The sequence below is a fragment of the Trachurus trachurus genome (assembly GCF_905171665.1).
Source record: "Trachurus trachurus genome assembly, chromosome: 4".
NCBI lineage: Eukaryota > Metazoa > Chordata > Actinopteri > Carangiformes > Carangidae > Trachurus > Trachurus trachurus.
Genome location: NC_139898.1, coordinates 9738828 through 9751247, shown reverse-complemented (window position 1 = coordinate 9751247; position 12420 = coordinate 9738828). Strand labels below are relative to the sequence as shown.

Genomic DNA, 12420 nt, shown 5'->3' with positions numbered 1-12420 from the left:
TAATGAGCTTTCTTCTGCATAGAGAGCATATGCCCAATTTATCTGCTTTATTTCTTCTGATCAACAAAACAGGCAAAAGACGCAAACAATATAATCCTAAAATGATTTGTTTTTATTTTTCTAATATGTATGTTTAAAGTATTTAGTCATTGTGCTACGGGACAAAGTTACCTGCATATTTAAAACTAAAAATAGTTGGAATGAATTGTTTCAACTGTTCACACCCCACTGGTCCTTATGAAACATCATGTGCATGATGACACACTGATTCTGACACGTTAACCAAGTCACTTAGAAAACAACAAAAGGTCAGTAGTACACCTTGCTTTCATTCATCCCATTTTCTAAACTAAGTGCAGCAGCAAATGGGCTGTGTGAGTGTCATCAGCCTGGAATGTTTCTGGCAAAGAGTCACATTTAGATGTCAGGATTTGCAACATACATTTCACAGAAGATAAAATGGAGAAAAAAATCAGTGTGGGATAGTTCAGTAGTATTTGGTAGTTGATGAGAAGATCTGTGCCACTCTCATACGTCAGCTAAATGTAGGTTATGTAGCTGTTCAACTTAACTAAGCAAGTTTGACTTTCTCCTGCAAAAGTTGAGAAAATCGATGCCAATTTCATCTCTCTACAGTAAATGTGAAGCTACAGGCAGCAGCTGGTTAGCTTAGCTTAGCATGAAGACTGGTAAAAGGGGAAACCGTGGGTCTGCCCAAAGGCAAGCTATCAACATCCACCGCTAAAGCTCAGTAATTAGCTCATTAATTAACATACCATGCCTTGTTTGTTTGGTCTGTACAAAAAAACAAAGTTATCTTTTATGGTCCATCATGTGTCAGAATATTTTGTTCTCTGTGAGTTCTTACATAACACCCCAATAAAAGATAAATTGTCTTTTTTTTTTCCACTTACCATATTAATTATAATGATCATAATGTTAATGTTAATTAATCAAAGTCTGTGACCTGCCGACAGAACCAGGCTGTCTGTTAACCCCTGGCTCCAGTCTTTGTGCTAAACTAAGTAGGCTGGTTGTAGCATCACACTGTTATTAATATTATTTTACTATCACCTGAAAGCAAATAGGCTTATTATATATCTTTATGAATATCATGATTCCTTCAGTGACATTGAAAAGGAAGAGAGGATGCTGCCTGTTAGAACAGTTGGCTACATTTTATTTTATATTAATATAATTGAAAAGCGGTTGTGCCAGTCCAGCCGGCCTCCTGCTGCCTCTCTGTGCCATCAATGAGTTCATTTGCCTTCACCAGATGTGAAATATTCCCCGCTCACATGGCCTGAGTGAAAACCAGCAGGGGTCTGAATCCAGAGGACCTGGGTCAAAACAGACTGCACAGCCAACACACAGGAGGCAGGAGTTAACCCTAGCATTAGATTGGCTGCTCTTACCACTGCAACATCTACACTGCAGAAAAAAAACGTCCTTACTTGTTTCATGCATGAGTTGTGTGAGCATGCCCAGGGCAGTGCATCATGGGCTCTGTACCAGAGAGGGGACGCTGGACAGGCCTGATGCTGCAGGGGAGCGGCATCAGTGTCGCACCTTCACGTCGCTCACTGCATTAAAAGGGAGTGTAGGAGAGTGTTTGACGCATAGTCTATTTTACTAGTGCTCTGTTCACAAACCAGATGTCTCAAAAATGAAATGATTAATGATTTTTTTTCCTGTATATTCTTACTGAAGAAATCTAAATGAACGAAACACTTGAGCAGCAGTAAAAAGAATTTAAAAAATAAAGCGGGAAACTGCCAATGTAGTTCAGCCCCTTCAAATGACACAAACCATTAGCAACTTACATTGGACACATTAATTGAATTAAAAATTTCACTTTCTTGAAGTTGATTAAAAAGACTGATGCACGACCGTGCCTCTACAGTAAATACAAAACTATGACCAGCTGCAGGTTAGCTTAGCATGGCAGAAAAACTAGAAACAAGAGGGTGGAACATGGTTATATTATAACCTTGGCTGTGTTTAATAGTAATAAAAGGTTTTATGTGCCTCCCAAAACCTCTAATCTGTTAAAAAAAAAATCAAGGTGTAAAAACAATACCCAACCCAAGCTAACTAGTTGCTAGCATTAGCTCGACATATACGTGTGGAACCCATCTTTTCCCTTAACTCACTTTAATGATTTGGGGTTGATAGTGTGGTATTAAGATGGTATAATAACAATTAGCTGGAGGGGAGGGTTTGTAAACTGTTAAAAAAAACAAAAAAAAACAGTTTCCATTGCAAAAAACACTTGGGCACAATTTTCACAGAAAATGTGATATTCTCCCTTCAGTGAAAACAACAAATAATAGGCTAGTTTCAGTCCAAATAGTGGAAAAAATATTGTGAATTTCTTATCTCTGTGCAACTACTGTATATAACAGTTATGGTTAAGACTGATTCTATAGTCTATGTAAAAACAATCAATAACAGTTTATTATGTGATTTACATGGACTTGAGTGACACATTTATAATTGAAGGATAAATGTTTTCCCTCTGTGTGTGTGCTTGGACAGTCAAAGACAGTCACATAACAAATACCTCCCGTACACTACAGGCAATATCATCAAATGGTAGCCAGTATATGTAGTATATAAATACATTCTCGACAATTAAACTTGTCTTTACTCTCCCACACTAAAAGACGTCAGAGTCGTGGCTCCGACTGGGGAAATGAGTTCACTGTATCATTTCCCATGATGCCTCTGGTTTTGTGAAATCCCACACCAGTTGCTACTTATAGCTCTGAAAGGGATCCTCTCTGAGCCCTGAGGACGCCTGTCTGCACAGTGGTGTAGAGTAGCTTTGTGGCTCTGTAACCTCACCCACTTAGTTTATCCAGAGGACCTCCACCAGTATCCTCTCAGACACACAAATAGACACACAGGCCAAAAACAAAACACACAGACAGACTTATGTAAGAGCACAGAGCTGTCCTTAAGAAACGCCGTTTGTCACATTTTGAAATGAAAAGAGATCAACATTTTTTTCAAACAACATCATGTCAGCAGATCTGTTCTTTGGGATCTCGAATAGAGGGCAGAGTGACAATTTTGTTTTTACACACAGTGAGGTTGAAAGTTTATAGCTTCCAGACATTTAAGGTTATGAGGAAATAAGTGATAACAAGTCCAAAGTTAATTTCTTAACTTTGTTTCTTGACTTCCCAACAGGCTTTATTACATCTTTTCTGCTTTATTGCATCAGTTGTCGACACGTTTTATTTAATCTCCGTTCTTTATAATGCTGTTTGATGATTACAGAGGTTGCCTCACTGACTCGTGGTCCTTTGCAGTGATTAGCTGTGATAAAAATGTGTCATCAAATAGCAATGATTGTTGTCATTTACTGAGGTGTCGAAGGTCAAGTAAGATGTGAGTTACTTGATGTACATTTCTGGGTAGTTAGGGAGTCTATGTGGGCTTTCACTTCATCCCTCTCTCCCAGGTCAAATCATGGACTTAACGTTTGTCTGTTCTCAGTCAAAGAGTTGGTCCCTGTCTTGCCAAAGCTGCTATTGGCTGTGGGTGCTCTGTTATCGTGTGTGTTGTTTATCTTTTCCACTTCCTGTAAATACAAGTAAGTATGACCCAAGGAGCCAAGGTTTTCTCTCATTCCATCTGCTACTTTCATTTATTTTCCTTTAATTCAGTTGCATTTTGTCATCTGGACCCAAAACAAAAACACGCCCATAGGCCCAGTCCTGCTCGTTATCTTACACGAGGGTGCGATATAAAGATTGATGATCTGATTGCATGTGGCTGTAGCTATCATTTATTCTCTTCCTCCGACAGAGAGAAGGCGACAGGGCAAATTCCAGCCCTTCAGACGACTGTTTGGGAAGAAGAAGAAGCGGGAGGCGAAGGGAGTTTTTGATGGAGCAGAGCTAAAGGCGAGTTTTTCTACGGGGGAAGTGTGCAATGGAATTGTCTCTGATGACGAGGAATCCAATCAAAATCTGAGGTCAGTACATAATCAGTTACATTTTTACTCACGCTTGAGCTTTTACTACTTTATTGAGTCATTTAGTGAATACAGCTCTTTATCAGACGCTTTCACTTTCTGAAAAAGTAAAGTGTTCTCATTCTCACATAACGCTGCATGTTGTGGTTTCACAATCTGTAGATAAAAGTGCGAGGCTCAGCTCCAGATGAGCTTGATGTGCTTAAAGTGTCGGCGTGTAGAGAGGTCACGAGTCGTTTTGATTGTGCAAAATGATTTACGTAGCGCAATGCACAGCCCGCTCATGATAAATGACTGAATGACTGACAGTGATGAGACACTGCGGCACTGAGGACGCTCTCTTTCATCGTGCAGGGAGTTGAATCCCATTGGATCTAGAGCTCTCTCACACGACAGCATCTTCATCCCAGAGGAGCCGGCGACAGAGCCCGGCCTGGATCACAGCATGTCCCAGGAAAACGTGTCGGATAAAGTTCGAAATCTGCAGGTGGGAGCGTGTGGACATGTCGGCTTGTTTAATGATCCCTTCTCTGTGTATGTGTATAATTTATTTTATAATTTTTTATTCTTTGCTGATCTCACAGAGGCAGATTGCACAAGGTATAAAGTTTGGCCAGAGGCCGTCTTCCCTGAGGAGGAGTGAGGGAGATGAGGGAAGTTCAGATGAAGAAGAGGTTCCCCAAAGCCCTCTGAAGGTGCTGGCCCAGGTAGAGGCCGAGCCACCGAAAACAGAGCCAAAGGTAACAACTTAATATCTCATTCAATCCATTCATAAAGACGTACCACTGTTGAGCCTGTTGTGGCTCCAGAGGAAGCAGCATGAGCCAGAGAGAGAAATGAAACTCCTACTGTAGCTCAACATATGTCTGGGTCCTTGATCAAGTCAGGACCACATCTGGGCAGTCCCGTCCAGCTGTTATCCTCCACATTTGATTGACAGCCAGAGGATTTTATGTATGTGAACCAGAACTCGCCCAGATGTAGATGCAGCATCTTAGAAACATGCTGTATATGGGCTAGAAGTCTGGTCCGGGTTTATGTAGCTGAACGGGAGGGCTGCCTCTGTATTTAACTCTGTGCGCTCTGTTGCACTGTGGGTAGCAAAATAACTGTTTTGGAGATTAAAGGGATACTTCACCCAAAATCAACAATTCACCAATTTTCTAATCACCGTAATGCCAAGGAAGGGTTCGGAAAACTTTCAGAGTGATAAAAACGCTTTTGGAGTTCCAGGGGGGGTCCGGCTGGCAACAGATTTTCATATAATGGCGGTGGATAGTGCTCACTCCAAAATCGTCCAAAACACACACTATGAAACATCCAGATACCTCCATACTGCTCGTCCGTACTGACCCAAGTGTCCTGAAGCCGAGACATGAAAAAGTTGTTTGGAAAAAAAATATTTGATCTCTGTTTTAACCTTGTTGTAGTAGTAGCTCCCAGTGGCTCTGTTGATGTTTGTGTACATGCGTGAAATTTGCTGACAGATGTTTGTTCGTCGTTGACCTTGACCATTGGATGTATGATGTAAACACAGAAGAACATCTCGCAGCAAATCTTGCGCAGCTACTGGGAGCTACTACTACATCAAGGTTAAAACAGAGATCAAATCATTTTTTTTCCGAACAACTCCTTCATGTGGCGGCTTCAGGACACTTGGATCAATACAGACAAGCAGTATGGAGGTATCTGGATGTTTCATAGTGTGTTTTGGACGATTGAAAAGTGAACTCTATCCGCCACCATTATATGAAAATCTGTTGCCAGCCGGACCCCCCCTGGAACTCCAAAAGAGTTTTGATGACTCCAAAAATTCTCAGAACGCCGGTAAGTACGGTAAGTAGAAAATTGGTGAATTATTGATTTTGGGTGAAGTATCCCTTTAATTAATCTCTTGCATCGATTTGGAGTGCAAGAGATTAAGAGATCTGTTGTTCTAGTTTTAAATATCTGCTCTGTTGTTTGATGAATACAGGTCCTGGGGGCCCACGCACACAGCACTCCAGTCAAGTCCCCAAGATCCAAACGAGTTCTTCCACCCACCGGTACAATTGAGTCCATCAACCTGGATGCCGTCCCACAGTCTGTTCCTCGCTTGGACAACACCGCCGCCAAGCATAAACTGTCCGTCAAACCAAAAAACCAGAGGATTTCCCGCAAGCACAGACGGTTCACACAGGTGAGCTGCTGTCGAGTGATGACGAGCACGTTGTCGGTTATTTCTGTGACCTTTACCCTCGTTTTTAAGATGAAGAAAGTAATAATAATAATTTCCTAATTTCTCCACAGGACCTCCAAGAGGTGTCCATCCCTGGTGTGATGGAAGAGGACCTAGAGGCAGCAGGAGTCTCCGGTGATGACCAGCGCAGAGCTTCTGTTGAGTCCCTGGAAAGCTTCAAGAAACAGAGACTCCATGAGGAGGAAAGACAGGAGACGAGGAGGAGGAGAGAGCTGGAGGAGCAGAGGCTCAGACAGGAGGAAGAGGAGAGGAGGAAGAGGGCGGAGGAGATGAGGCTGCGTGAGCTAGAAGAGGAAAGGGAGAGGTGTCGTAAACAGCAGGAGGAAGAGGAAAGAAGGCTTCGAGAGGAGGCAGAGAGGAGGAGGAGGAGGGAAGAGGAGGAGAGAAGGATGAGAGAGGAGGAAGAAAGGAGGCAGCGAGAGGAGGAAGAGAGGATGCAGAGGGAGGAAGAGGAAAGAAGGATGAGAGAGGAGGAGGAGAGGAGGCTACTGGAAGAGCAGAGGAGGAAAGAGGAGGAGGAAGAGGACCGGAGGAAGAAAAAGGAGGAGGAGGAAGAGGTGAGGAGGCAGCAGGAGCTGGAAGCTGAGAGGAAGAGGAAGCTGGAAGAGGAGGAGGAGGAGGAAAGAAAGAGGGAGGAAGAAGCCGAGAAGGTGAGGCTGCAGGAGATGGAGGAAAAGAAGAAAGCGGAAGCGGAGGAGAGGTTTAGGAAGGAGGAGGAGCAGAGGAGGATGTCGGCAGAGGAGGCTGATGGCGGCTCGGATCCACAGGAGAGGAAGAGGAGAGCTGAGGAGCTGCGCTGGAGGGAGATGGAGGAGCGACAGCGGCCGTTCTCCTTCAAGGTTTCCTCTGGAGAGAAGCAGATCCTGTTCCAGAAGGTCAACCTCACGCCCGTCACTCCGGCCTCCAGCCACCAGAGCGCCGCCGCGGCCGAACAAAGAGACGGAGCCAAGGCCTCGTCCTCCGAGGGACCGGACTCCCCCAACCTGCCGGCGTCCCCCTACGTCCCCCACACGGCCATCCTGGTGACGGGCGCTCAGCTCTGCGGGACGGCCGTCAACCTGGACCAGATCAAAGACACGGCCTGTAAGTCTCTGCTGGGTCTGGGAGAGGACAGGAAGGCCCAGGGGACGCCGCCGCCCAAGGGCAAGACCTCACCGGACCGCAAGTCTGGGAAAACCAAATCCCTCACAGAGGCCGCGCTGTCCACGGATCAGTCCAGCGCGGCCGTCCTGGCAGAGTGGGCGAGCATCAGGTCCAAGATTTTCAAGGGAGTAGAGGAGGGGAAGTACGATGAGCACGCGGACCAGAACAGGAGCCAGCAGCAGCAGCAGCAGCAGCAGCAGCCCCCCGGCGGCGAAGACCAGCACGCGTTCTCCCACAGCAACCTCAGGAAGACCATGTCTGCCAACGCCAAGTTCTCCATCACCCCTGCGAAGAAGAAGTTTGGAGATTCCAACAGGAACTCCGAGGTGTTCGGTGGCGACGACAAGGAAGCAGGAGAGGAAGCTCCTCCGTCCGGTGGCAGCCCCACCGCAGCCTCACCGGCTCCGACCGCTAAACCTCCGAGCCGGACCAGTAAAACCGTCCGCATCGTAGACAGAGGGTCGGAGGAGTGTATGTTTGCCAAAGACCTGCCGTCTTTCCTGGTCCCCAGCCCCGGAGCCAAACCCGACGGGGCAGAGCTGAGGAGCAGGGCTCAGAGTGAGATGGAGGCGCCGGAGAGCAGAGAGGAGGGCGAGGAGCGGGGCCAGGACGGCGAGGAGAAGCCCTCGCCTTTTGGCATAAAGCTGCGAAGGACCAACTACTCCCTGCGCTTCCACAGCGAGCAGTCCACCGAGAAAAGGAAGAAACGCTACAGCGCCGGGGACAGCTTCGACGGCGTCCCCTCACCTCTCACCCCCATGGAGCAGGACTCCGATGCCTCCTCCGTCTTTTCCGATAAATCGAGTCCTGCTTCGCCCCAGAGAGAAGGCGTGGTTTGCAAGTACTTACACTCATCTGCCTCCCCCGCCGTCCCTCGGGCCAAGCCGGTTAAGTCCGCCAGCCCGACCCCGCACAGCGAGGGCGAGAAAGTGCACTCGAAACCTCCGCTCTACCGAAGGCCGACCACGTCGCCCAAACCTTCCGGGGCAGTCCCAACCCCTCCTCCGTCGCCGCTACCTAAATCTGTCCACGGGCCTCCCGGCGATGCCGTGCTCCAGAGAACGGGGGCCACAGATTCGTCCAGCGTCCAGGAGCAGACGAGCAGGACTGAAGAACCTTCAGCGGTGGCCCAGCTGCACCGGAGCAGCCAGGGACAGGTCCAAGGGGACGAGGAGCCCAAGGAGAAGAGGTCGTTCTTCCCCTCCATCAACATCCCCTGGAGAGAGAAGGCAGACAGAAAGACAGAGCTCATCAGAAGAGGTCAGTGTCTCTTCGTCTGGCAGTCCTGCTGTTAGACAGACAGTAAAATTAAAGGGATAGTACTGTAGACAGCGTATTTTCGCCGCCTACAAGAAGTCTCGTCTCAAAATAATACACCAGTTAGTTCCAGATAAACAAACTTTTTTCCAACCAGCTGATGCATTGTACATTTTTACTTTATATCGTACTCTTGAACTGGTGTTTTATTTTGAGACGGGACTTCTCATAGACGGTGAAAATACACTGATTAATTGCCCCCCATTCACAACAGATTACTGCCTGCACGATGGCCAGTATTTCTCAGTGGGGGGAGAAGCAGAGACATTTCTACTGCAGAAGTTATACTTAGTGGCCATTTGTACGTCATACAACCTCACTTCAAAAAAACTGAACTATCCCTTTAACATTTTGTTTCTCATGAAAAATAGAATGAAAATCATCTTAACATCCAATAACCAAAGAGAGTCTCATGAACACAGACTCATGGTTTCATACATCACAAATCTAAGGAACCAATCCTGTCAGCTTGTGGGGCAGGAGGCGGGGCTGAAGAGCAAGAGTGAGAGTTAAAGTGTTGCTGCTCATTTACCTATCAACCTAGTGCGAGCAGGTGGGCGTGGCACAAGGCCTGATATAGATTTAATTAACCCTTATTTATTCACTTTTTTAAGTTTTATATTGTTAAGAGCATCTATAAACGGTTCATTGTTTTGAACAAAAATGTTTCTTTATCTTTAGGAAAACATGTTATGTTTTAGTCATTTTGTGATTCTGCTTTTTTCTTTATTTACAGTAAACTTTATTTTTTGTAAGAACTGTAAATCATTAATAATGATAATGATTGATTATGATTCCCCGGGGGAGCATGCCCCCGGACCCTCCTAGGGGGTCCGTATCTTGTCACCTTTTTTACCCCTGATGAGTTTGCACCCCTGATTATGCACAATACATGGAATTGAGGCAAAATGCTGCATTACTGATTCATTCTTGTTATAATACACAATATAATGTGCAATAATTTAGTGCACTCAGGGAAGTGCTTGGATATTTTTTTATGATAAAATACTAACCCCCTTTAAAAAAGCATTCAAACTTGAATTGATTTTATGTAATGTTCCCTGTTGGCTTAGAATGACAGTGTTTGCTTCCTGAGTGAGACTCGTTGCCAGTGTAGTGAGTAGATGAGTTTATTTTGAGACATGTGAAGTGTATTGTTGGTGAGATGGGTGAGTTTTGGGGCTGAGATGAACTGTTAGCTGAGATGCATGTTGGTATTGCAGACTGTTAAGAGTTTGGGAAAAGTAACTTTATGATTTTAGCAATTGAAAAGATAACTTTATCTCATTTTGTTGTAAATGAAAAATGGTGTTTAATAAAAATGCTCATATTTCTCAAAGTAAGGCACAGACTGAAAGTGAGAGACACTGTTCTTATAAATGTAGCTCAGAGGCAGATTCAGAACATTTGAACCATGTCTTGTCCTAGTGTAATAAATACTCATGTGTTCCTCTGCAGAAAAACCGTCCCTTCAGAGCAGGCACTCACTGGACAGCTCCAAGGTCCAGGAGAAGGAGGGGCCCTTGTGGATCACCCTGGCTCTGCAGAAGCAGAAGGGCTTCAGGGAGCAGCAGCAGAACCGGGAGGAGCGCCGCAGCCAAAGAGAAGCCAAGCTGGCCGAAAAACAGGCCAGAGAGAGAGACAGAGACAGTGTATGTGTGCCAGATGGCCTCCTCACCCACTTTCTTATATTTCCTCTGATCACACATAATCTCCCTGACATAGTTTCCCTTCTCTGAAAGAATCCCAAATCTGTTTTGTTGCAGGTTACACTGGTGAGCCCCACTGAGAGCAGAGGCAGTGGGAGCAGCAGTCCTTCCTCTAAACCTCAGACCCCAGAGGAACCCAAGAGACCGGACAGCCTTCTGGGACGGCTGGACCGCAGAGAGCACCTGAAGAAAGCCAACACTTTACCCAGCTCCGTCACGGGTGAGAACCGGCACGCACGGCTGTAAATACAATATGCTGCTGATAATCGGTCTTTGATCATCAGCCACGTTCAAGTCCAATCATCAATCATCATTATTGTGTAATTAAACTCTTAGTAGCATATAGGTCAAACTAAAAGGGTAAACAGGAGTGGCTCTACTGGGAAGTGATAAACCTCTCCACATACCACAAGAAAATGTCTACCCATCCTACAGAGAGGCTGCTCGGCCTGCAAGTTGTCTTTGTGTGGATTTATCTCAGCATAGCAAAGCACAGTTCGCCATCTGCATGCAAACAAAGATATATTGCTATCCTCAGCTGCTGTTGAGAGATTTGATGCCTGACATTTGTATCATGCAGTTTTTTTTATATGTTGATCCCATGCAAAGTATTCATAATCTGTACGGTAAGAAATACACGTCAAATAAACAGCAGTAGAATAAAAGGTACAATATTTCTTAAATGTAATGAAGTAAAGTATAAAGATGCATTTAGTTGCAAAAGTCAAGTCAATGTGTTTCGAAAGCAGGAGGAAACTATGTACATATATTTTGCAGGTGCAAAGGAACAGTGGCAACCAACAAATCCTGCACCTTATTTTACTTACAACAAATATTTTAAAGGGATAGTTCTACATTTTGGCAAATTGGCCCATTGTCATAATTCCTATAGTCATAGCAGTAGGTTTGTTACCTTTACAGTAATTGTCGGTGCAAGCTATTTTTAGAACAGCGGAGCAGAGCCGCGAGCTGCTCAGAGCTACGCTACGGAGGCTCATGGGATTTCTTGGTTTCCCTCATAAAACTCATCAAATACACAATCCAACAACTCCAAAACGCTCTGGTTGACAAGTTGTGACCTGCACATTCACCACGCTATGAGATAATAACGGAACATTTACGAGACAGAGTTGTTTTCGAGGCAAATGCAGAGACTGCTTGCTGTAAAACTGCCCCCGACAGGAACCAGAGATCAAATGAAGAAGAAACTGAACAAATTCCATATTAAAGTTGCAGCAGTTTGATTAATTGTCAATTATAACAATAATCAAAAGAACAACGATTCGAGGATTAATTGATACTGAAAATGATCATTATCATCAGTTAGAATCAGTTTGTGTCTGCATATGTAGTTGAACAAAGATCTTTAACAACGTTTGTCTGTGGTTTGTTGTTCCAGTCGAGATCGCCGACTCCACACCGTCGCCACCTGCTGTCAAAGAGGTGTCAAAGCGCTTCCCCTCCACCGACTCGCCGCAGGTCTCCACGGAGCCGGCCTGGCTGGCCCTGGCCAAGAGGAAGGCCAAAGCCTGGAGCGACTGTCCTCAGATCATCAAATAAGCCCCCTGCTGCTCCCCTCCCCCGTGTCCCAGCTCCGCTCTGGGCTCCGGCCTGCATTGAGACTGCACACTGCCCTCGGACTCTGAAGCACCTGGAGAGTCGGCGTCACCATCCCCCCCCCCCTTTCCCTGAACTCCAGCTCCCATCTCTCACCAGAAAAAAAAAAAACCCCTGCTGACTGTGAAACAAGTAGAGCCCTCCATCACCTCCTTACCACACACACACGTACACACACATAACACTGGCTGGTACTATTATCATGTTAAAGTGCGCTTCACATTCAAATATTCCAGTACAATTGCACAGATATATGTAAACAATTGTTGCGAGCATGCACACACTGTATACAAACACACAAACGTATGTGTCCTGAGGAGACGGTCCTTAGCAGCCAATCACAACCATGGCTGGCCATTGCAATAGCCAACCCCCCCATTATATTTTATTGTTTTGACTTTGTAGGCAAC

At 45.5% G+C, this 12420-nt stretch overlaps 1 protein-coding gene across 1 annotated transcript; it reads left to right on the top strand.

Annotated features, from left to right (window-relative positions):
* The first annotated feature begins 3869 nt into the window (after window positions 1-3869).
* cracd (capping protein inhibiting regulator of actin dynamics) lies at window positions 3870-12026 on the top strand. The gene is made up of 8 exons (XM_083969702.1): window positions 3870-3985; window positions 4340-4472; window positions 4570-4725; window positions 5961-6164; window positions 6275-8627; window positions 10143-10336; window positions 10451-10613; window positions 11793-12026. The coding sequence occupies exons 2-8, from the start codon at window positions 4431-4433 to the stop codon at window positions 11951-11953; spliced, it is 3273 nt and encodes a 1090-aa protein (XP_083825828.1). The 5' UTR covers window positions 3870-3985; window positions 4340-4430; the 3' UTR covers window positions 11954-12026.
* The last annotated feature ends 394 nt before the right edge of the window (window positions 12027-12420 follow it).